Genomic DNA, 24,717 nt, shown 5'->3' on the forward strand with positions numbered 1-24,717 from the left:
TGCACCCCCCGAGCTGGGTTGCAGGGGAAATGGGGCTGAGAGATGGGGAAGCAAACACAGCTCTTAAAACCTGTGTCGGTGTCTTAGCCAGACGCCGAGGGTTGCTCCTCATTTAACGCTTCCGAAATATTCTCTCAAGTGTTCCTGTAGCACAGTCCGTGTCCCACGGAGTTCGTGGCATTCGAGGTAAAAGCGCTACACAGCTGCCCTGAGAAATAAATAAATAAAAATCACACCTCTCCCTCTAGAGGGGAAAAAAAAAGGCTTTCCTAAACTATCACTCTTGTTATTTGGTTACTCACACTAGGCTTTTGCTTGACTGCTACCAGAAAGTGTCACCTGTAGTAAATGCAGCCAGGCTGGTTGCCTGAATTACCTGACACTTCTTCCAATTCGGACTTGCAAATATCAAAATCAAGATACCACACCTGTGCATACTTAACAGAAAATTCAGGACTATTTGGATGCACTGTTTCCTTAACTCGTTAACAACATTTGTTTATCTATCAAAACCAAACTGGCAGAAATTAACACATGCTTTGATCATTAGAATAATTTCCTAGACAAAGGAGGAATAAATATATAACTCAGGCAAATAAAATTATAATACACAAAATTATCATTGTAATACTTTAAGATAGAGCAGCCTTCTGTTACCATAAACCACTAATGGTAAAGTGAATTTTAGATATAAACTAAGATATGAAAGGAGTTATGTAGCGTGCAATGGGAGCGGCTGTACAGGAAGGCTTGCGCTGTCTCCTGTTGCTTCAGGTATTTTGCCATGATGCCATTTCAGACTCATGAACTTTTCCAGTAGCTAATTCCCAGACTCTGTAAAAGATTGCCATCCAAAATATGATGTGACTAAGGCTTAGCTTAATCAGGTTAAAGTCACAGCAGTGGTATTTAATTTGCTGGTTTCATTTAGGAGCTGAAACAAGGCCTGGCCAAAAGCTTTTATCGCTTGGTTTAATTAAAAATGACATGTTGTGGCTTCTTACAGACCTTCCTATTATGCATTCCTTTCTAGTTTTCATTGGCCTCTATTTTTAAGTCTTTATGAAAACAAAAAGTATACTCCTAAGTATGTCTCTCTATATATTTGTACACAAGTAAACTACAGAGAATAAAGTCCTTTAGTAAGACTGATATTCTCTACTCGTTTTGTTAAACATAGGCAATAACCAGTAAATTAATTCCACCTGATGCTTAACAGAAATAAACCTTTGGCAGGAGAAAGTTTAGAGAACAGAGATATGATCATTGAGAAAGAAGGATTCTCACTTACTGGAAATTTTCCTAACTACTAGGGAAATAATCAGTTCAGGAAAATTTTTACCTAGACATTTCAAATGCATTCCAGGTTTCATAAAACGTGATGATCTTTCTTGGTTGAGAATGGATGTCAGCCATTTATGAAAAAAGAATTAAGATGTTCCTGCATGTATTTTAGGTATTGTAATAACAACTGAGGCTGACTGCTTTCTTCTTCAGGAAGCTTATACTGGGTCAAATCTGTGCAGGTCTAAGTACAAGCTTCAAAGTTGGGAACCTGTCAACTCAAGATGCATTGCTATAAGTTGCACATGAAATTGTAGGGCTCTGCATATGGAGTTTGCCCTTACTAAATCTCTTTGAACTCTGCCTTGTTTTGCAGAAAGACAGCAATCTGTTCATATAAATATTCTACAAGGTTTGGACATGAGTATCTTCTGAAAAAAACTATCCTCTGTAATGACAGCTGATGAGTATAGGCCTATGCAGGACAGGTGGATTCATAAAGTCCAAAGCTGTTCAGCATTTGAAGCTATCTTACTTTCTTCCACCCTCTTTCAACCACAACTGCTCTCTCTGCTGTTTTGTCCTGCCTCTCAGCAGGAAGCTTTCTACCAGGTAGCAGCCAATGTAGTGGTGGCTGCTGGCTGGCCAATTTCCATCAGCTTCAGTAGGAAGTGATGGTGTGGAATGCACGTATCTACTGCGTAACACCAAAGGGCTGGATAAACATCTTCTGCTCATCTCCCCTTGCCTCCCACCCTTGAGATTTTAATTGAAAGCAATACTTAATTTGTATCAGAAAAATTGGTGTAACAAACATATTCATAAAGAAAGGTACTTAACACTTTGTTTTCTTACTCTTCAAACCAGAGAAAATTTCAAACATCTCAAAAATGTCAACCTCTTACTAAGAGAAGAGCCACTAGGAGCTAATCACATGATGACTGTGTTCTACTAAAATGATGAAGCAGGGAAGAGGCCAGGTAGACCAATTTAGAGAATTTCATTAGAAATAAAGAAACATTCTATGTAAAATTATATATTAGCATTAATATAAACCGATTAACTATTAACAGTATGTTACATTATATTTGCTATATACATTGTATTAATATTATCAACATACAACATAATGTATGTAATAGAGATTATATAGAGAATACATTTTACATGTAACATTTACTTTACATAGTATATAAAACTTACTATGCATATTACATTGTTATAACTGTATACAGTGAAACAAGATAAATGGAGAATCTACCTGACAAGAGAGGATTAAACCAGCTGAGTTGCTTTGTCCTTCAAAATTAAGGCTGAAAGATAATGCAATGGTTCTTTAGTCAGACAGGTGAAAGAACAGAACATAATTTTGAAACTAAAGAAAAATGGTAGCACTGCAGGTATAACTACCCTTGAATAAATTCTGGCTGATAATTAGAACAAATTTTCTAATCATTGGAGAAGCAAGGTTTTGAAGAAAATGTTCCAACAAGAGTAGTGAGGACTAGAGCCCTAAGTTTTTAGGAAGAGCTTGGTGAGCTTGTAGAAAGATTTTTATGGAACCACTGCCACTGGAAGCTAAGGGACTCAGGAGCCAGATCATTTTCACTCACATACCAATGTTTATAGAATCATCATACAGAATCTTTTCCAAAAGTCATTTACATGCAGTGCTTCAAACACTGCAATGCAAGGTTTGTAATTAAATATAAGGTATAACGCAGCTCTGATACGTATTACGGGCTTTTTTTTTTTTCCTATGATCTTTAGTTACTAGGATAATTTGACTCTTTTTAAACATGATAATGAAACTAGCAAATAACATTAGCAAATGCCTGTTACTCTTTTCCACTAATGATCATTATTCTGAGGAAATGATCTTGCTCCATTTATTTCTCATGATATATCAGCAAGGACAGAAATACACTGCTAGAGAAAACATTTGTAGAAAGTATATGCATTCAGCATGTGAAAACAACATGTATCTGAAAATTCAAATTGGATTGTTGTTGTATTGATATGCACTGCAACCACACCACTTAGTCTTGCCACTGTCCAGAGATATGCTATCATGCACGCACAGAATATTGTGAATTTTATCAAGAACTGCAAGCAGTGTATTTCAACAAACTGTAGAATCACCGGTGTCACAAGAACCTTGCCATTCCTTGTTTACCTTATTTTGTGAGACCATTTTTCCTACCTAGGAAAAAAGTTACTATATATTCAGTCAGTGGATCTGAAAAGCAACTGTAGATCAGCAAACATTTGTCTGAGCTAGCTAGTCTGAGATGACATGCAGTTGGTCCTCCCCCTGGCCCTCTAGCGGACAAGTGATTGCTATGAACCAAAATATTATTGTCTGTTCTCATCCGAACTGACACATTTATAGCTGCAGGAAAACCAACCTACTGCTCTGAAACAATTTTTAACTTTTTGATGCTTCAGCTTCATTCTGTATGTCTCTACAGCTACTTGCGAGGCAAGCTTGTTTTGCAAGGGATATAACATCAGGACACAGCTGTTCGAACTCTGCTGTATGTTTCCACATTACTCTACATAACTGTAAATCTCTTTATGTAGTGTTATATTTTAAAATTTGGTATGGCTTCATGTGGGGCAATTATGCATATTATTTGTCATATCTCTGGTAATCATGAGAAAAATTGATTTAGTTAGCTGCTGCTGAATGAGTTTCAGGGGTGAGAACACAGCAGAAAATCGTGCAACTCCAACTTTATCTATTTATTCCATTTTCAACTTATATCATGATTTTTATATTGAAAATTGAACTTTTCTACACAGCATGCCTCATGCATTCCATATCTAATACTCTCTCTCTACACAGGATCTCCCACTAAGCAATTGGGTCACAACACCTTCTCAGTGACAACCTTAATCCAACATACAACATTTTGGTAGCCTTCTAGATCCTCATTGCACACCATTCAGAAATTTGTAACTGAATTGGCTATAATGATGCTCAGTGTTTTTTTTTTGTTTGTTTGTTTGTTTGTTTTGTTTTTTTCTTCTTCTTGGCAGTTGGAGATTATTTAGAATTCACAGCAGTCTGTCTTCAGCAGAGGATCCTATTTTTCAGCAAATCCTTAGAACTAAAGGGTCTTTCCTGCACTTTGGCACACTCAAACCAAAATCCAGATATTTAGCAGGTACATACATAAACCGTAACCCCGCCACATTTCACCATTCTGAAACAGACACCAGTTCTTTGGGGGACAAATGAAACAGACACCTCCCTTCCATTTCCCTCATCCAATATGGCTATACAGCATGCTGTATCTGCCCTCAGTTATGATGGCTATCATTAAATTTTATGGACTTCCCGCCCAGAAAAAGGATGGCCACCAAAGTGGCATCTTGCTGCCCTTACCTAACATGGCTGCAAAAGCTCACTGCCTCTTTCGGTTGTGTGACCAACAGTGGTTTGCAGAAAAGATGCATGTGCTTACACACCCTCTGTACTCCTGCTGAGCAGAGTATAGTGGTTGATTGCTCCATCCTGAACTCTCTCCATCCTCCTGTTGCTTTCCACTGTTTAAATAAAGATCGACACTTTCTGATAAGTATCCAATACCTCATAAAATACTCATATTATAGTTTGTTTCCCCAATTCAGAATGCAACCACTTCCTGTATTTTTAATTTAAGTCTACGACTCAGCCTCTAATAACTTTTGAACTCGGTAGCCAATTTAAAATAGGATTAAAAAAAGTCTGACAGAACTAAGTCCATCCAACTTCTCCGAAAGCTGGCACTCACACAGAAGAGGAGGGCTCAAGTTAGGTCCCTTGATGAAAGCAGGCAGAACTCTGTTTGCTGAGCCACTTGGCAGCACCCAGAAATACCGGGCAGCTGGCACATGCCACTGCTTGCCTCTTGGGATTGTCGTAATGGGATTTCTCCAGGGGATAGAGGGAGAAAGGTTCAGGATACTATGATATGGATAGCACAGGCTTAAAAGACACTTAAACGTGGGGTATTAGTTTGTTCTACTGGTCACATAAAACCTTGAGAAAGATATTGTACAGACAATACAGTATGAAATATGTTTGAATTGCGTTAATATCTGAAAAACAGTACTTACAGAGAACATCAGCAACTAATATCCCTCTTAGTTCTCTTGATCCTCTTACTCCCTATAAATGCTAATGCTGCTTCTTCATCTTGGATTTGACTTTCAAACTCCTTTCTCAATTAAACATGCATACACAAATATGAGAAATGCTCTCATAAACATTCTTTTCATTCCAACACCTGTTAGTAGCATTTGTTCCCGCTACTTTGGACTCCTTTCCAATTCCAAAATGTTCTCAATTATTTCTACTTTTGCAGCCCTTTCCCTCAAATTTAACTCCTGGTAGACTTTTATTTCCCCATTTCCCCATCCTCTTGTTATGTTCCTTTCCTCTTTTTGATTCATTACGGCATCCTGTATGCTATAAACAACAGACATTCAAATTTCCATTTACATAAAAGAGTAAATTAGAAATATTGTTGTCACAATAGTACAGTCTTACAAACAAGCTGATGGAAGCTATGAGGTGGTGCATCATATACATACACCGTCTGTAGAATTAAAAACTACCAGTATACAACCCTAAAGCTTCCACATATAGTCTGTTTTTGTCCTCAAAAATCAAACTTGTGTCTCATTTTGGATTTAATCTCCTTGCTTCAAACACAGATACACAAACATGTTTTTGCTGTTGTTTTTTTCTTGGGATCATTAGAAGAAAAACAGAAAACTAGGCTGCAATGAATCCAACCCTCCCCCCCCAATAATAAGAGTCAAAAAAAAAAAAAAAAAAAGGTTAAAAAAATGACCCTGAGATTTTACTGTGCTATAACGAATAACACAGTAATCATTCTTTCTCTTAGGCACTTCACTGCCTTACCTCAACTGCTATGTATTTCTCTCCTATATTGCTGGCTAAACTGCCTGGCACGGCTCCACTTCTTTCCTCCACGGCCTTCCTGGCATCACAAAACCCTCCCATCTCCCTAATCCCAACACCTTGTCACGGGGTAATTATAGTGCTGGCACAACCCCAGCATCTATCCTATATCAAACAATCTCTGCTTGTTTGCTTTATAGGGACTGACTGACTTAAAAATGAATTCGGACTGGAGGGACCTGTTCTGTGCTAGCCTACTGTATGACCTTGAAAAAGTAACACCCTTTCCTCGATCTCTATAAAATGGGGATAACTACGGCCTTGTGCCATAGTTAATCGGGCCTCTCTGAACAGCTGAAGGAGAACACTGGGCCAGTGAACCCCATCTCTGTCCTCCACTGAACTTTTTTGCTCAACCGCCTCAAGGGGTCACCCCCAGCTGCCAGACGGTTACCAAAGCCATCAAAACCCAGCCAGCCTCTCCGCCATGCAACATTCCCAAATTTCACACCTAGGATCACAAAATGGCATGAAAAACACATGGAAGGAAGGCGGGAGGTGTTGGGGAGCACCCTGAACAAACCAGATATTGGAGATAGTGCAGAAACCCTGCTTTGCCTTGGGGTGCCCTCACCTCAGGGAGGGCAACCCCCTCACCTCAGGGCAGGGGGACCCCCACTTCAGGGTGGGTGAGCGAGCCCCCACCTCAGGGTGAGCCCCTCACCTTAGAGCAGGGGAACCCCACCTCAGGGTGCGCCCCCCTGCGTGGAAAGGAGCAAGGGGGCTCACCCACCCTGTAGGAGAAGGAGATGGCGCCCACCCTGGGTGCTCATTCACCTCAGCAACCTTCCCCCGGCTCACCACCTCATAACCGTGCCCTATCTGCGCAGCCCCTTTCCCCCTTCACAGCCCCTGAGCCCCTCACGGGGCTGCCCCCGAGCCCCTCACAGCCCTGCGCGGACCCCCTCACAGGGCTGCCCCCTCACAGGGCTGCCCCCTCACAGGGCTGCCCCCTCACAGGGCTGCCCCCTCACAGGGCTGCCCCCTCACAGGGCTGCCCCCTCACAGGGGCTCCTCCCGCGCCCTGCAGAGGGCAGCAGCGACCCCACAGGGGGGGGCAGCGGCGGCTTCACGGAGCCCCAAGGCGGCTGCGCGGCTCCCCCTCCACCCCCAGCGCCTGCGCGGAGCCCGGGGGCGGCCTCTCCGCCTCGCCTCGCCTCCGGTCAGGCCCCGCCGAGGCCGGCTCCTCCCTCCGCCTGCCCTCCCCCCCCCCCCCCTCCCTCTCCCCGACCCCCGCCCCTCCCCGGCTGCCGCACCGGGTAGGTTTCCAGTCACTATGGCGGCCGCTGCGCTGAAGGTAAGGGAGGGAGACCCAGCCTCTACCCCCCCCATCTCCTCCTCCTCCTCCCCCGGGCCGCCCCGAGCCTCCCTCGGGGCCGGGCACCGCTAGGCCGGGGGGACGAGAGGGAACGAGGGGGGGTGAGGAGGAGGAGAAGAAGGAAGGGGGGCGCCGGGCGAGGGCCGCGTCTGACCCGGTTTGTTTTCGCCTCCGCAGGTCGGAGGAAAGTTTTCGCGGCCGGCGGTCGCCTGAGGAGAGGCAAGAGCTACCGAGCGGGAGGCGCCCGGGCCCGGCCTCCAGGCCTCTCCCGCCGCCGCCGGGTGGAGAAGCGTGAGGGGCCGAGGGGCGGCCCCCCCCCGATGCGCAGCCACCTGCGGAGGGGCTGAGAGGAGCGGAGCTGCGGCCGCCTCTTCCTCTTCATCCTCCTCCTCGTCGTCCTTCTCCTCCTTCTCCTTCTCTCCCCGAGCAGGGGGCTTCTGGCCGGGACCCCCCCTCCCCGGGGCAGGAGGGAGCCTGCCCCGCGCCCGGCCCCGCTGGCAGCAACCTGTCAGCCCGCTCCTAGGCCGGCCCCGGAGGAGTCTCCCTTCGCCTCGGCTTGTCCCCGGGAGAAGCAGCTTGCAGCCCTCTCCATGCCTTATCAAGTTCCTTATCTGAGTGGCGGCGAGGAACTGTAGAGCAGTTCGGCTTTATCAGGGGGTAGGGGAGGAAAAGAGCGTAGCGCCTAAATCCAGGACCATCGGTTCGGCTTTGTTTTAATATGCGAAGATGATGAAATGCGGCTTGCCCTGTGAGACGGCTAGATCCCTGTTGCGGCGCGAGGGCTTCGTGGTCACCTTCCAGCTCCTCACCTGTGTGCTTTGAGAGAGGACGTTGATCCTTTTTCCCCCTTCCCTAAACCTTTCTTTGCTTCCATGTTACGTGGGTCAGAATTTTGGTCAGTGTTGTTTACGGAAGGGGGAAAAAAAAGAAGGCAGTTGAGGTCCCAAACAAAAGTATTTGTATGACTCATCTACTTGGATTTGAGACATTCTATCCTTCTTTCAAGGAGCCTTTGCTTCTCTTTGAAGGAATCAGATGCTTGTTCCTATTCTTCCAGAGGAGGATGGATTGAAAGTTGTGCGTTTTAGACTTTTTCTGGGCCACTGCCGATGTTGTTAAAAGACATAATGGGGCTTTTTCACTGGATTATTGCCAGAATTAGTTTACACACTGAAACAATGAGTTGTTAGGCCTCTCATACGTGATAATGTTTGTCGTGCTTTAATGTAAAGTTGCTGTGGAGGTTCGGCTTAAAAATCGTGGAGGACAGTCTGCATCGGAAGAGGTTCTCTTCATCTCTGGTTGGTGTGGCAACCCCAATCTGTCCTCGATGCCTTCAGCCTTGGCCATCTTCACTTGCCGCCCGAACTCTCATCCGTTTCAGGAGCGTCATGTCTACCTGGACGAGCCTGTCAAAATTGGCCGCTCAGTGGCTCGCTGCCGGCCAGCTCAGAATAATGCAACTTTTGACTGTAAGGTGCTGTCCAGGAACCATGCTCTTGTCTGGTTTGATCACAAGACAGGCAAGGTAAGGCGTTTTGCTTTCTTTATTTAAAAATAGTGACTTTCACACTTACTTTAACAAGACCCTGTGTGTTGCGGGTCACTTTAGTTTCACTGTAATAAATACGGTTACATGTGGAAGGAGTAAGATTTGTGTTAAAGTGATTAATTCTCAGGTAAGTTGATAATTTCTTACTGTGTGGAAACTTCACCTATTGTTAAAAGTACATAAAGCAAGCAGTTGAAGATAAGTGATGAAGAATTTGCATGCATATTGTTCATTACTGGGAGTAAGTGATTTTGAGGTGAGTAATAATTAGAAATCTGAAAGCAAAGGATTGTATGAAGGAAGTGGCGTAACAGTATTTTTTTTCAAATGCTGAGAAATTATTCACTGGGCGTGTAAATAAATCTCATCATAAGGAGCCATCAAAAAACTGGCTTTAAAGAATGTTGGATTTGCGTGCCGCTCTTCCTACTTGTCATTTTGAAATTGTGTATAGAGTGTTTTGTTTGGGTCTGATAGAAGGCTTGTTATGACAGCAGGAATGTAGCAAATGGCATACAAGTTATTTTGTCATTGATAGTGCAAATGATATTAAAATATGCCTGTGTTTTATTAACCCATCACTGTTTGTCTCAAAAAGACAGTGGATATCTTGTTAAGTGCAATTTAGGGGCTCTGCAGTGCGTGTTTTGTCCACTAGGGATTGAACTGGGACAAGGAAAGCCATTTTATTTAATGACTGTCAAGTTAATTTTAAATTTCCAACAAGAAATGAACAAAGTGCAGATTGCAGTTGCTCAGCACAGTATTTTTTAAAATGTATTGATATTCCACCCTAGAACTTCATCTGCTATAAATTAGCTTTTTTTTTTTTTTTATGTTCTCTGGATGCCCTTCTGTGAAATGTGGTCAGGTGTAGCTCTCGATTTTGAGAATAATATGATCTGTAATTAATGCAGTATTTCTTAGTAGATCACACAGCATGAAGAATAGTAGAATGCAGTCAAAGTTCTTAAGCCTTCCATTGTTAACTATCCCATGTTATGCAATACTTGGGCATGATGGGACAAGACAAGCATTTAATTTCTTAAGGCTGGGTTATGGCTTGGCTTTCAAGTTACCTGCGTGTAATTGTGCGAACTGCTATCTGTGCGTTTCATTAAAAATGTTGTTTTGGCTCTCTAGCGTGTATAATGCGCCTTCTTGGACACTTTAGAAAACTTACATGCAGGAAATATTGCTATTTTTAGTTTAAGCTTAGTTTTTAACCTTTGACTCAATAAAGTGTTCTGGTTTATTGTACTGTTTTTAAACTCAAAAGCATTGTATGTACAGCTTTTTATTAATATTTCTCATGATTTTTAAACATTTTAAGACTCTCATATACCCTGTGATAGCTATAAATTATTTAGCCATATTAAAGAAGGTTTAATTTGATAAAGCACTGGGTGGTGAGCAAGTCTGCTAATAGAGGAGTTTAAAAGAGTCAACTGGTTTTTAGTTCTCTTTTTAAATGTTTACGTAGTTTGGCTTTACTAATACATGTCAAACAATATTATATATCATTATTCCTTTTATCTAGCTGATCTAAAGTAGCAACTTAGTAGTATTAAATAAGTAGTAAATAAGATGATAACATGTGATACCTCTTGAAATACTGTCGTGTGATGAGCTGATGGGGGTCCTGATGAAAATTGCCCGTGTGAGTATCTTGATCAGTAGCCATAATGATCTACTAAATACAGTGGGTTTCAGGTGATGCGTAGGAATATGTTACTATAAATTGTATATGTGGTACTGTAAAAAGTGTAAAGTGAGATGTAAAATTTTGGTTTCTGTGTTTGTGTCATTATCAGTGTCATCTGATTTTTGGATCTGTCTGAGCATTTGAATGGTAAATCTTGGGAAGATTGATAGTTGAAGGAGAGGAGAAAATGCATCCTAAGAGATATAAGCTGTTGGGAAAAGGCAGGTAGATGAGCTGTTGGTAAATAGTCTTAATCTTGTATCACAAAAGTGATTTAAAAAAAACTGTGGTGTTTCAAAAGAATAAACAAAACCCTAAAATTATGCCAGAATATTTGCATGTGAGAACGTTTATTATAATTGTTTACAGAACTTCAAATAAGTATGTCTCATCTAGGAATATGTCATTATCCTATCAATGATGTATATTTAAACCTACAGAAATTATTTTTGCTACAGTATTTGTAAACATTTCTTAGGAGCTTATGTATAGGACTTTTACCAGTTCTGTTTTTTGTTGTGTTTTTTTTTTTTTTTTAATGGAAGATAAAGGACCTTGAAATGTTAACTTAGTAACAAAGAGAAATCTTTGAATAATTCAAAATAGTTCATGAATCATCTGGGGCTATACTTTGAAAAGCTGTGTACTTCAATGGCAGTACCAGTTTCCTGTATTCCCAGTCCATCCTCTTTGCTGCCTCTTGAGCTGTCTTTCAGTTGTACTCTTTTTTTTTCTTGAGGGTTTGAAGTTTTGTTTGTTTTTATTTTAGTGAATCATGTGAGTGATCCTGTTTGCTACGTAGCCTGTAAACAACAGTATCAGCATAATCAGGAGGGAAGGATGGAAAGTAGGGAGAGGGAGCATCGGTAAATATTGGTGAGGGAACTATTAAACATTTTTTTTTGAGGCAGGGATATGCTTAAGCTGAAGTGAATCACATAAATACACCAAGTTGAAGATGAAATGTTATTCTGGGTTGAGACAGGTGAATATTTACTTTGTACAAAGACACTCTAACTATGCATGGGAAAAGCTGCCTGCCCAAAGGAGATAATGTCCACGTAACGCTGGCATTATTAATGATAAAAGCGGGGTGAGTCTTCAAGATCACATGTAAATAGCAATTAAAAGCAGATGTTTAAAGTTACATTTCTTTTTTAAAATGTTTTTGAACACATACAAACCTTTTGAGCATGTAAACCTGAAAAAGTAATGGTGGAGGCAGTGGAGGGGGGGAAACTTGTACTCATTTTTTTCTGTGCTTAGTAGAATATTTATAGAAAAACAGCGCAATGTCTCCATTTGCTTGTGTTTATAGAAACAGTGCAATGTCTCCTTTTGCTTTTTGTGGATTTTTTCATATATCAGTAACATGAGAAGCTTAAGCTTAGAATTGATTTTGATATTTTTTTTAAGGGGGGGTGAGTAATTACATTTGGATCCTTTTAAGAGAGGCCTGTAGAAATGAGTCACTAGATATGTAGGAAGTGGATGTTGTGCTGAGCAAGGAGTGTTCCAAAAAGTGTGAATCAAAGCAAACCAAAGTGTGCTATGCTTCAGAAAATCTAAATGTGTTAGTTCAGTTTCTGTCACTGCAAATGGACAGAAACGATGTAAAAGCTGTTTAATTGGAATAGTATTAAACCTGAGTGGTTTTTTGTTTGTTTTTGTTTTGTTTTTTAAAAAAAGCAAAGTAAAAAGCCGTGATAATTTATGTGTGACTTCTCCCAGGCTGAAATGCTTCTGGCAGATGGGAAAGAAGCTTTTGGTACAAAGCTGAAGTTTCCAGCAGATATAACAGAGAATTCAACTGTGTGAGAAGTAAAGTATTGTCTTAGACCAAATGGACTACAAATTACTGGTCATTTTTAACAACTGAAAAAATCTGTAGGCACAAGCTTCCATGTTAGGGTGGCAGTTAATACTACTGTTTTCATTTAAGTCAGCGTGGGTATGAATTGAGTTGAACAGGCTCATGTTATCTTGGTTACAGAAATGCTAATTAGTAGATTAAAAGCCAAATAGTCAACATGATAGCAGATGAAGTTTATTAAGGCTGTACTTCATGGCTTCTAGCCTTAAATTATGTGGGATAAAAGAATGTTAAAGAATGTTCCCTGCAGGGAGCACCCTCTTCAAACAAAACAACAAAAAACCAACCCCAGAGATACAGCCAGGGAACTACAGGGTGGACAGATTTGTGTTGGTCCCTGGGAAAGTCTTGGAACAAGTCTTGGAACACATTTTTGGCCACGTGAAGGAGGTGATTTGGTAAAAGTCAGCACAGATTCAGCAGGGACAAATCATCTCTAGTGAGTGTGGTTGTCTTTTATGAATAATTCACTACGTTTGTGTGCAGGGGAAGGCAGTGCACACTATTTACGTTGTCAAAAGCCCTGCTGAAGACAGCGTTTTCCATGGCAGTCTTCTGTCCCAGGTAGGGCATTGTGGTCTGGACAGCTAAACAAGTAGATGATTTAAAAAAAAACAAAAAAAACTGGTTGGAGGATGAAGCCTGGGGAGTAGTGGCTAATAGGTGGCAATCCACCTGAATGTTGGTAATGAGCAGAATGCTACAGGAGCCTGTACTGTGACCTCTTGTATTTAACATCTTTATCAGTGACCTGAGGGAGGTACTGGAGTGCACTCTCCAAGGCAGGGTCATGAAGTTGATGCGCTTGAGGACAGGGCTGCTATCCAGAGGCCCGCTGCCTTGTGGAAGGAAACCTCAGGAGCCCAAACAGGGACAAACATGAAGTCCTGCGCCTGGGAAGGAGGAATCCTGTACAGCTCTGCTGGCTAGGGACCAACTGCCTGGGGAGCAGCTCTGCTAGAAAGGACTTGGATAAGTTCTGGTGGGCACAGCAGGCTGAACAGGATCCAGTAGTGTGCCTAAGTAGCAAAGAAGGCTGAGAATGTGTTAGGCTGTAATAAGAGGAGCACAGCCAGCGATTATCCCCCTCAACATTTTGTTATGTCATGTCTAGGGTACTACATCCAATTTGGACCAACAATTTAAGAAACACATTGGTAAATGGGACTCAGATTAGTTGCTCTTTTTTCTTGCTGTATTGTACAAGGGATAAATATGTTTTGACTGTGGAAGGAAAAAAATATAGAAAGGAATTATGCTGTTCAAATAACATTACACGTTATGTTGTGTGGAGGTCAAGACTTCAGGAAGACTCAAACTATAGGACACCTGCCTAGGACATGGTTTATGTTCAGAAGTGTTTGAGTAAATCTGTTTCACAGAACTTAGTGGGATATGAAAAATGGTATTTGGGGCTGCAGGATTTTCATAAGAGGTTATTTCTGCTGCCACCTATAGAGATACCTGTATGATACTCTGGGCTGCATGGTGCTGGTCTATGTATTAAATGTTTAACTTGTTGTGTATGGATAGCATTTCTTTAGATAGGTGACATGTTTGATATTTATTTTTCCTGTAATACCTCTTTTCAGCATTGTTACAATTGTCTTTGAGAGCTGAAGAGTGCTATCAGTATTTTCAGTGTTGCACTGTGCTTGCAGTCTGCAGTGTCTGCTGAAGAGATACTTTATCTTCCAGACATTGATTGTTTATTCCAAGCGGCCTGGGAGACTGACCTGGGATCTTCCCTAATGCTCCGAGGTGAAATTTCAGTGCTTAGATGCTTTTAGTGAGAGGGTGAGATCAGCCAGCCTGTACGGATACTTGTTAATATTTTTATGTAAGTGCTCCTCACCCTGAATGAACTATCTAATTTTATGCTGGTATAATCGTAAGTAGGATAGAGTAGGGTGTTAACAGTTTCGGCAAACTTCACCAAAATGTTTCCGTTAGAAGCCATGTAGAAGGTCGGCTAGCCATTTATAGCAGAGGTGAGCTGCTGCCGATAAGGATTTCCCTGCAGCGATACCATCTAGAGCCACTGCTGCAGAGCTAATACTGTAATTCTTGGAGCTGATCCACTGCAGTCATGATGCATCTGTACTGAGCCAGGAACGCCAACACATTGATTAGGTTTTAAAAACAAACAAAAATCCCTTTTGTATTTGAAATGAATTTTTACAAACCTCAAATGAATTATGTTACTTAGCAGTAATGAAGGCCAGTAAATGTGTTTAGGCCTCTGATGCCATGGTTTACATTTGTTCCTGGTTCTGTGCTTATAAATGTAAAACTTTGCTCCCTAACACACCTCTGTTATTCAAAATCGTGTAAACTTTTTTTCTTTGAAAAACTTCCATGTGTTACTTGCAGTAATCCGTTGCTCTTTGGCAGGCAGACTTACATTATACTGGAGAAATGCTTTTCATTTGTTTTGCCCTCTCATTTTTCTTAGCGAGTTTGAACAGTTTTGGTTGCTTCATTATCTAGCGAAAGTAATTGAATTTGTGTCCTTTAAGGAGCCGTGTGGGTTAGTAGTGTTTATCTGTGTCAGTGCGCTGCTTTGAGTTGATTTCAATCTGATCTGGCTGAAACTTTGCAAAATGTGTAGACAAATTCATCAGCTGATTTATTGCGTTCTGTTTTTTTCATTTCTTTTAATAGATAATGTAAAATGAAAGTGGTGTGAACTTCGTTGTTTACAGACCAACCTGGCAAGTGAAAGGGAAGGAAGACTGCTGTCTCCGTCCCTAAAGCTAGCAATTTTACAGGCTATTGCTACTAAATTATATGATTGTTTGTTGTCTCTGGATTATTTTTATTTTTTTTTGAGTCATCAATAATTGCTTCCTGTTGATGTTACTAACTTGCTGAGTTTGGATCATCGAAGAACTCCAAGTTAAGTCTTGCTGTGGCAATGCATTGGTGTTCCTAACTCATCTGTATCTCTAGGAGTATTTCTTCATGTAGAAGAATTGAGGGAAGAAGGCTTGAAGCACTGTCAGGTTTTTGTCCAGTAGAGCCACGCCTTTTTTTCAGTCTGGTTTAGGAGTGAGAACCTCTGGCAGAAAGGTGGAGTGGGCTGCACTATCTTAAACCCCCACAAGATGTGTGCCAGAGACTCTGAACAGTTTCCTTTTTGAGAAGGAAAATAATTGTGCTGGAGACAGACACTGAATCAGATACAATTTTGGCTTTACCTTGCACCAGACACACAGGTATGTGATTGAGTGATGTCTTAGAGTTCATTTCAATCTCAAAAATAATGATGAACTTCCAGCAGGCTTATGACAGAAAGTCCCAAATCCTGAATTAACGCTGTAGTTGAGTGGAAAAGCACAATAAGCCCTAGCAGCAAACTTGCAAACATAAAAAGTAAATATTAAAAGTACTGGGATTAGTCAAGGATAGTTAAGGGCTTGAGGAATGTATAATATTTTTGCAAAAGTAAGTTATACACTAGTTAATGGTTCATTTCTGTATATTCTCATAAGTACAGCCATAATATGTCTTCCATAAAAATAAAATTAATGCAAGAGCTTAAGGTTAAAAAAAGTTGTGGATGTTTGTGTATAGACTAGAAACCTTTTTAAAGGAAGGAGTCGAAATGCTTATGTTTCAAATCAAAGAAGAAAAACTTTGGTATTGGCCAAATAGATGTTTGTACAGCACGTTCTTTTGAGGACATTTGGTACTGGCTGCTGCTATTTGCATATGCCATCGGTCTTGCCTGATACAGCATTTTATATTCTTAACTGGCACTTTGTCAGAGTTGTGCCTTTTCTGGATGTTGAGCAAGATTACATTTACACATAGATTTTCTAAAACTTTGGTATCTTTTTGATGATGCAATATTAATGCTCTGTAAAAGGTTTTTGTTTGTTTAACACTTTACTCCCTTCTCTAAAATGAAACAAAAACAGATTTTGATGACTTTGTCTTGTTTTCTGTTACTACATTTCTTCTCTTGAAGTGTGATACTTAACCGTATGGGGTAGAAGCCAGATCTCCTGGGTTTGCAGAGCTGGGCTTTTAGCCTGTCTGCTTGTTTTCCTTTTAAATTTCTGGTGACCTTTCCAGTGATTTCTGGCACAATTAATTGGCCACTCTCTCCTCGTCTGGTTGTTGGCTATGATAGTTGAATGAACTGACAGGCAGTGGCATTGCAAATCAATGTTGATGGTATTATTACTTGCAATTTTATTCTAGCATTGCTGTTTTCTGTACTTAGATTTACCAGTTCCAGGTGCTTGAAGACTCTGAAAGCTTTCAGGAGACATAATGAATTATTTGAAATTCTTAACGTTTTCAATTTTGTTTGTGGGGAGAAACAAAACAAAACCAATTGTTTATATTTGGATGTGAAGTAATCCACTCTGCAGACAAAATATTCTTCTAATCTTTGCTCTAGATAGGTAATCTCAACCCCTTGTTATTTTCTTGCTGTCATTACAGGGATTCCTTTTGCTGAATGTCAGAGGATTTTTAAGGCTATGTGGAGTCAATATTATATTATTAAGGAACAAACTATAAGTTTAAATATCTTTTGTTTCTGTAGGTTGCAGAACTGTAAGTCATTATGTACACGTATAGCTACTTGGAAGGAAGTTAGAATGCTATGAACAAGGGCTGCCAAAGTGCATGGTATGGACGGATTGTCACAGAATAAGTTAGGTTGGTAGGCGCCTCTGGAAGTCATCTAGCTTCTCAGCAGGACTAATTAGGTTGTTTGTGGTCTTGGGACAGAATTTTGGGTACAGAATTAATCCTCAACAGCAACAACAAACTAAGTTTGTAAGGATGGGGTCAGGCATATCTGCTAGGTAGGCTGCCTGATATTGCTATTGTCTTAAGCTGTGTATGTTCTGAGGACCTAGAACTTTCTGTATGTGTGTGTATGTATATATACATATATATATATAAATCTAGTATTATGAAATACCTAGAGTACTAATTTTATGGTGTAACTTAAAATTCCCGCCAAAATATGTCAGCTAGAAATTTTCTTAGAATGTAGTTGACAAAAAGAAGTACTAGATGAAAGACATAATAATGTTCCTAATTCTCTCCTAGTTCCATAGGGGTGGAAATAATTCAACACTTTCACTTACAGCTCTCAACCACCACTTCCTTTGAGTTTTTAAAAAGGGGAAACTGGTTTTTTAAATCTTCCTCTTTGAGAACTTTTCCTGGACTGCATATTCCAGAGTCTGTAGGAGAAAGACGAGAATACAAATCATCATAGAAAAGGCATATCTGTTTTTGAAATCTATGTGGCTAGCTGACACTAGATAAAGCTACAATTGTGCTGTTTAGGCGGGGATTTCAGTGGGTATATAAATATTGTTTGTGACTATAAGCCAGAGATTTGGTCTGTGGACAGAGACCTTACTAAAAAGTTAAAGGAGGAACTGATGGACTACTTTTATGGTAATACAGAAATGTGGTTATTTTTAGTCACTTTGAATGCTCTTTACCATAGCTTCATCCTGATTTTTGGTTAAATTAATGAATCTGACTGTTAATTAGAAAATTAAAACACTGTTTGTTTTGGGTGGTTTTTAACTATCACATAAACAGAAGGGAAAATGTTTGGTGGTTTTTGTACGTGAACAAATGTGTTGACATACACTGACAACTTTCAAAACTCGCTTTCTGTTTTGGAATCTGCATACAATCACTGCCACCTACTCAGTCAGCGCAGGTTATACATGCATCCCATCGCAGGCTGTTGCCTTCAGAGAGTTTTAATATAGATCTATCTACCTTTTAGCTTCAGGTTGAGTTAATCTGACCCCACGTTCCAGAAATGGGTTTGAGAGGTGTTAGTTTCGTAAAAACACTGCACTAACACAGCTGCCCAGACTTCTTTGAGCTACTCTGGGAGATCCTGATTGCGTTCCTGGGGGCTCTTTCAGTTATCCTTGTTCTGGGATTTTCCACATAGCATGGTGTAAATGTTCCTGAAATTGAATTATCTTCTATGCAGATATAAGGACAGGTGGGGTTATTTGGTCTCCCCTGGATGATCAAATCAAAGTGCATTCAATTTTCTTCTTCCCTTTCCCACAAAGCTTTATTTCGAGTCTTCCCCGGGGTAGATGGTACTGGATGAGTTTGAGATGATGATGTAAGTTTTATGATCTAATATTAAAGAATGATGATGACTAGTCTTTCTTATGAGATCTGTAACTTGTGCTCTTTGATGTATTTTATAGTTTAAACTTGCTGTGCACAACTTCCTTTATAGTTGCAGTTTTGTTTCCAAAAGATTTACAAAAATAATTGCTTTTTAGTATCCTTTAAAAACCTTTAATGAGGATGTAGTTTTGAGTAATGTTAGGGGAGCTGTAATCTTGTTACATTATGTCAGTGACTGGATCTGTCTGCTGGTGTCATGCCTCAACCTAAATTAAGTCTAAAAAGTACGTTACATAATGATGCTTTAAATGCTGCTTTAGACAGTTTTTTACATAGGTGAGCAAAGCTGAACCAAAACTCTGCATTGTCTCCTATCCAGCGCAAATACTGCAGTTAATAGAAAGATGTAAGAAATAGTAAGTGCTTGCTAATACTCGTGGGCATTTGGAAAAAGTAATGCTTTTATTCCACTGTTGTACTCGTGCTGAGGTTTCCTAAGTATTCCTTCTTAATTCTACTTAATTGTTGACGGTGCTTAGAATTGGTAATTTGTATATTTTAGTGTTCTGAAATTGAGGTCCATTATCTGCATCCGAAAGGAAGCTTTTGCCTGGTGATGTTTAATGAGGTCTTTGGTGTTAGCACTGAGGAAAACTTTTTTGATACCATCAGGTTGAAGCTGTTTTTCCAAGACACTCTTGATTTCCTCTTTAGTACTAAAATTACAAATTACTTGGCAATTAAAGAGTAAAGATCCGGTGAACCTCTCATTCTGTTTTGCTTTTTTTAAGCTGTAATAAAACATGAGAAATTACTTGATGCTGTGTTAAAAAGTAAGAGAAAAAGGAAATGCAACAACTGACCTTCCAGATTTGAGGGGTTTACTTCAGATTTCTTTTTTTGACCAACCAAAACCAAAACAAGCAAACAAAAAAACTCTTAGATATTTTTTTTTATTTAAAATTTCTAGTCCTCGACTGTGCAGGAGCTAAGTATTCTAGCCATTGATAAAAATTTGGTGGCTTAACAATTGTCTGTTCAAGAGTGGCTGCCTTTGTGTGAATGGTCACATCTATGACGAATACAAGGTACTTTGGTTTAGTCCGTACCTGAAAGCTAAGAGTAAGTGTGGGCAGCTGCTCGGCTTCTCAGTCCCAAGCTATTATGGGCCAGGCTGTTAGCATTTACTAACACAACAGTAAATGCTGATATATTGGGAAATTGCATTTCAGTAGAGAGCTTTTATGTCAGGGTCACTTTTAGAATGAGAATAATGAGAATCAGTGATTATATATGGTCAGAAAACATTTTTTTAACTCAGAACTGAACTACTGCATTACACAGCCGACTTGCATTTTTATTTTAAAACTGATTGCGTTTAGTGGATGAGAGAGCGAGAGTATAAGCAAGCAGCAAACAACAAAAGGCAGAAATGCTTTCTAGGAATAGTCCCTTCAATCTGAAGAGAAGTTGCAGCTTTTGGGAAGTTCTTTTTGTAGTCTAAAATAGCAAATAACGTGGGGAGAGCACACAAGCAAAACATATTTCACACCAAAGCAAGCGGGCAGCTTTCTGCAGTTTTAGTATTACTAGCGGCTGTGTAATTGCTAGGATGTTAAAAAGTGTTTTAGTGAGTATACTGAGTCAAATATGAAAAATGGGCCAATTCAGCCTTTGCTTTTATGGTTTTTGCTTATAGTTCACGCTCTGGGGTTTACTTTCCATAAAGCTAGAGAAGCTACAGTGGGTGGAGGGGATGCCCTGCTACTGATCTTCCAGTTTGTTTGTTTTTTTCCCTGTTGTTGTTCCTTTTGTGGTATTTCATTACCTTATTGCGCTCACGGAAATACTAAAATAGTATTTGAATTGTTTGCATTTCTGATTGCAGTAGAATTTCTCATTGTTTGTGCTTTTTATAATTCTTGATGAAATGTCCCATTTCAGTGGAAGAACATCAGTAATAAATCAGAAAAAGATAAAAAAGGTATTAGATGCACTTCATTCACTCATACAGCTGGCCAGGAGGGCAACTTTCTTTAACCGTGTCAATGTGCAGGTCTTGAGGGCTTTTTGCAAGTTTTTTTCTTTTGCTTTAAGCATAAGCTATGTTGACTCTCTGCTGGTTGGGATGAGCTCCTTATTTTCCTGATGGACTGTATTTATGACCAATTGAAATAGTGTTAGATATATGAGAATTTACTTTTTTAATGCGGCCTTTGAAGTATGAGCTTTGGTTGTTGGCATCTTAGAGGAGGGAGAAGAAAGTTTATCTGCTTCAGAAAACAAGCTTTTAGAAGGAGCTCTGTGACCTTGCTTGAAGAACGGCGATGGGAGGAATGTCCTGAATATTTATTTGATACAGACAGAAGTGGTGAAGTCAGTTACAGTGCAGCTCAGTTAAAGTGCAAAGCACTTAGACACCTGCCTACACTTGAGATATAGTAAGGACATTAGCATTTAAATGCCTGAATTATAATAATTAATATATTTGCTTAACATACTAATAGTGTATTAAGCCAAACTTTAGAGTTTTGGAAATATTTAAATACTTCCAAGTTTTTCTTGAGTGTTATGACTTCAGCATCTGGAAAGTAGGAATGAATGATTGCTCTTCACAAAGTAAAGCATTAAATTTTTTTTCGGTTATGCTGGTATAATGTTTGGGTAAAACTTAAGTGTCCTGCAGCAGGAAGTGTGTATGTCTTGCATCTTTCCACAGTGCTAATGAGAAATTGGAATATGAAAACTGGTGGAAGATGGAGTCTTTGTTACTTTCTGCAAGACTCAGTGCTGCAGTTCAGAGAGTGATGATGCTCTTTAGTTTCCAGTTCTCCTGTCTTAAAGGATTTCAGTCCACCTCAAAAAGTACTTGTTTCAATATATACTTTCTAGCTCCCTTCACAAAACAGCTAAATCAAATAGCATGAAGCAAAACCTTGTCAATGTGATCTGTATTTTGTCCAGTGAAAATATCTTTTTTAGAAAGTCCAACATCACTGAACCTACGTATTTCTGAGCATGTGGTTGACAATTGTCATTGAGAACAAGATGCTCTTGCCAGTAAGCTAACAGAGAGTGAAATGGAGTAGGCAACAAAGGCACCATTGAGCTACAGCATCAGACTGAAGTGATCCTTGTTTCATATTTCTAGCTCACTTGAGACCTAGAGCCTATGTAGCTGTGAGTGCTTTAGTTTTTGTTGTGGGTGTTCTGGCTGTTTTCTTGGTAATTTTCCCAAAGTAGTTCTTGGAAGTCAGATGAGCCCTTCTCCGTGACTGGTGCCCCATCCATCCTGCCATCCACACACCTACCCTTAACTCAGGCTGCTCTGACAACAGCTTGGCCACAGACGTCGGCTCCCCTGCCTGTGCTCTAGGCTGTGTGCTCCTGTATTCCGCCCATTCATGGGGAAGAAAAAAAATTCCAGCCTTTCATAAGGAGCTGCCCTATCTACTTGCTGTCTGTTTTCAAGCACCCCTTTCTCACTGGGTACTACACAGTCTATACGTGTCTTCCCAAAAGTCACTGTGATCCTGCTTGCCACCTTCCCCTTCCTGCTGTCCCTCTCTGCAGCGCAGGAAGGCAGGATTCCCAGGGGCTGTGGCAGTGTCCTGGCTCAGCTGCAGCTTTGGTTCCTTGCAGCTTTTGTCCAGGTTTTTGTAGCAGCACTTGCGCACAGACGGCTTTTCAGTCTTAGAGCTAAACCAGTCAAATGAGACAAGCACCACAGCAGTGAGGATACACCATGGAGTTTGATGCTGTTGAAGATTTAGTGAAGATGGGAGAGAGACCAGGTGATTGATGTTGCAAGTGGGTGGAGTGATGCAAAAGGGAATATTGAAACTTTACAACAATTGAAGTTAGATTACACACTTCAGATTGCAAGTTGCTCTTTTTAAAAAAAAAAAAAAAAAAAAAAAAAAAACACATAACAGGAAACATGTATTACCACTTCTCCTTTTTAAATTTACTTCTACCATTAAGTGTAGTACTTGACGAGCAGACTTCTATGCTGGTGAAAAAAATCATCGTAAAGGTTAGTTATCATTTAAGGTAACAAAGCTTTTCCTTGAAAAATTTCTGTTAAGTTTACTGCTTGCATATTTCATTTTTAAGAATGCGTATTTCTCTCAGCTGAATTTCTTCAGTTCTATGGAAATACTCTTAACATGATAAGTGGAGCCATCTTTGTGAGCAATGCAGGAATAGCATTTATCATTAGCTTCTTGTGCAGCAAGATAAATGTTTCTTGATCAGAGTTTTCATTGCAAATGTAAGGTAGGTTGTCTTCTGTTAAAGATGTTAGGGAGAATAGTTCCATATGTCCATGGAAGCCTGTTCCTAAGCTCAGTGAGAAATACGCAGTCTCTGTGCCATAACTGTTTGTTCTATGGAGACTTCTTGTTTACCACTTCACCTGTTTTTAAATGGGTTTTAAATAGATTTTTTTGAAGGTTTTTTGACCCTCTAATGGAAAGCATTGGATTTGAGGGTTTGCTTCAGTGGTTTTGCTTTGTATTTTAATTAGCAGCATAGAGCTGCTGATGTTTATTTACTTTGTTGTCACAGCTCAAAGAGTTTATAGTTGGTGTAGTTTTGAATATGTTATTTCATAAAATTCAGTTTGCACTGTAGTTGATACAAAGTAGAGATAAATGTTTGAGTCCTCAAAGTGGCACGAGGGATTACTTTTCATATCTGCAGAATGTAAAAGTTCTAATAGTTGTCTTCAGAAATCCAAGGCATTTATTTTTTTCTGAGACTCTCTGTGACTGTAAATAGCGATTTTGATCTGCTAAGTTTGAACATCCATGTAAAACAGTATCGGAAATGAATGGAAAACAAAAATTTAGATGAAATGTGAGAAGTAAAAATACTGTTGCTCAAATTAAATCTTTATTTGCTCTGTTAGTTACGTATTTGGAGAGTGACTCTTAATGTAAGATAAGGAGGATTAAGTACTGCTTTATAATGATTTCTGTGCTCCAAAATGAGGAGAGTTAGAAGTATTTTATTATTTGGCTGAATTAAGGCTTTTCTTTTTTAAATCTTATTTCTGTTTTATTCTTGAAATGGTTTAGGGACTGAGTTCTTCTGGTATATACTGAATTTTCAGTTGAAATGATGGCTACACAAAAATCTGAGAGAAGTTAAGCAGTAATCTTTGTAGTTAAGTGGTGTGGAGGTTCCAGCTGTTGACTCACCATGGGCACACCTCTCCTGCTCCTGGAGTTTGTAGAGCAAGATGCCAGTAAATATGCATTTGTAATACAAGTGTAAACCTTTAGAAAGAGGGGAGTGGAAGAGTAAAAAGTGATGGTTGTTCCTGAATAAAGTTTTCAAATAATTCTCATCTTACTGGGAAAGAAATGTGGCATTCTGGCCCAGTGCAGTGATACTTTACTGCAACTTACAGGATTTTACTGTTGAGTGAATCGCTTTGCTTAATGCCTATAATGTTCTCTTAAAGTTAAGGGGAAAAAATGCCAGTTAGACATTGAGTATATGAATGATTTTTTCTAAAATTGTTTAGTACATTTGTAAATTATTTTAAACAATATAATTTAGACATTGGTAGAATAGTTAGAAATAAAGTATTGAGTTCAGTGAGTTTGAAATGCCTGCTGGTTTTCATCAGATTAGTATCTGTGTGAGTTGGCCTGGGATTTTTCTTTTTTACATTGTTACTCTGAACTGTCGCTGTGCCTTAACACTCTTGTTTACTGCTTCTGTTATTTAAATGTTCAAGCTAAACCTTTCAAAAGGAAGTGAGGAAAACGTCACCATTCCTGATGTGCCTATTAAGAAACACTGAGGTTATAAAACCGTTGAGAAACTCAGAGAAGGTGGACGATAACGAGTGAGATGC

General features: G+C 39.9%; 1 protein-coding gene across 20 annotated transcripts in view; it reads left to right on the plus strand.

The window, feature by feature from the left end:
• The first annotated feature begins 7,427 nt into the window (after positions 1-7,427).
• SLMAP (sarcolemma associated protein) overlaps positions 7,428-24,717 on the plus strand; it is an 89,648-nt gene continuing 72,358 nt past the window's right edge. For all 20 annotated transcript variants that reach the window (XM_084292852.1, XM_084292841.1, XM_084292845.1 and 17 more), the window contains exons 1-2: positions 7,428-7,556; positions 7,755-9,105. In XM_084292852.1, the coding sequence (XP_084148978.1) occupies positions 8,908-9,105 (198 nt within the window). In that variant the 5' untranslated portion in view covers positions 7,428-7,556; positions 7,755-8,907. The remainder of the gene's footprint in view (positions 7,557-7,754; positions 9,106-24,717) is intronic.

This window comes from Netta rufina (genome assembly GCF_964035555.1).
Source record: "Netta rufina genome assembly, chromosome: 10".
Lineage (NCBI taxonomy): Eukaryota > Metazoa > Chordata > Aves > Anseriformes > Anatidae > Netta > Netta rufina.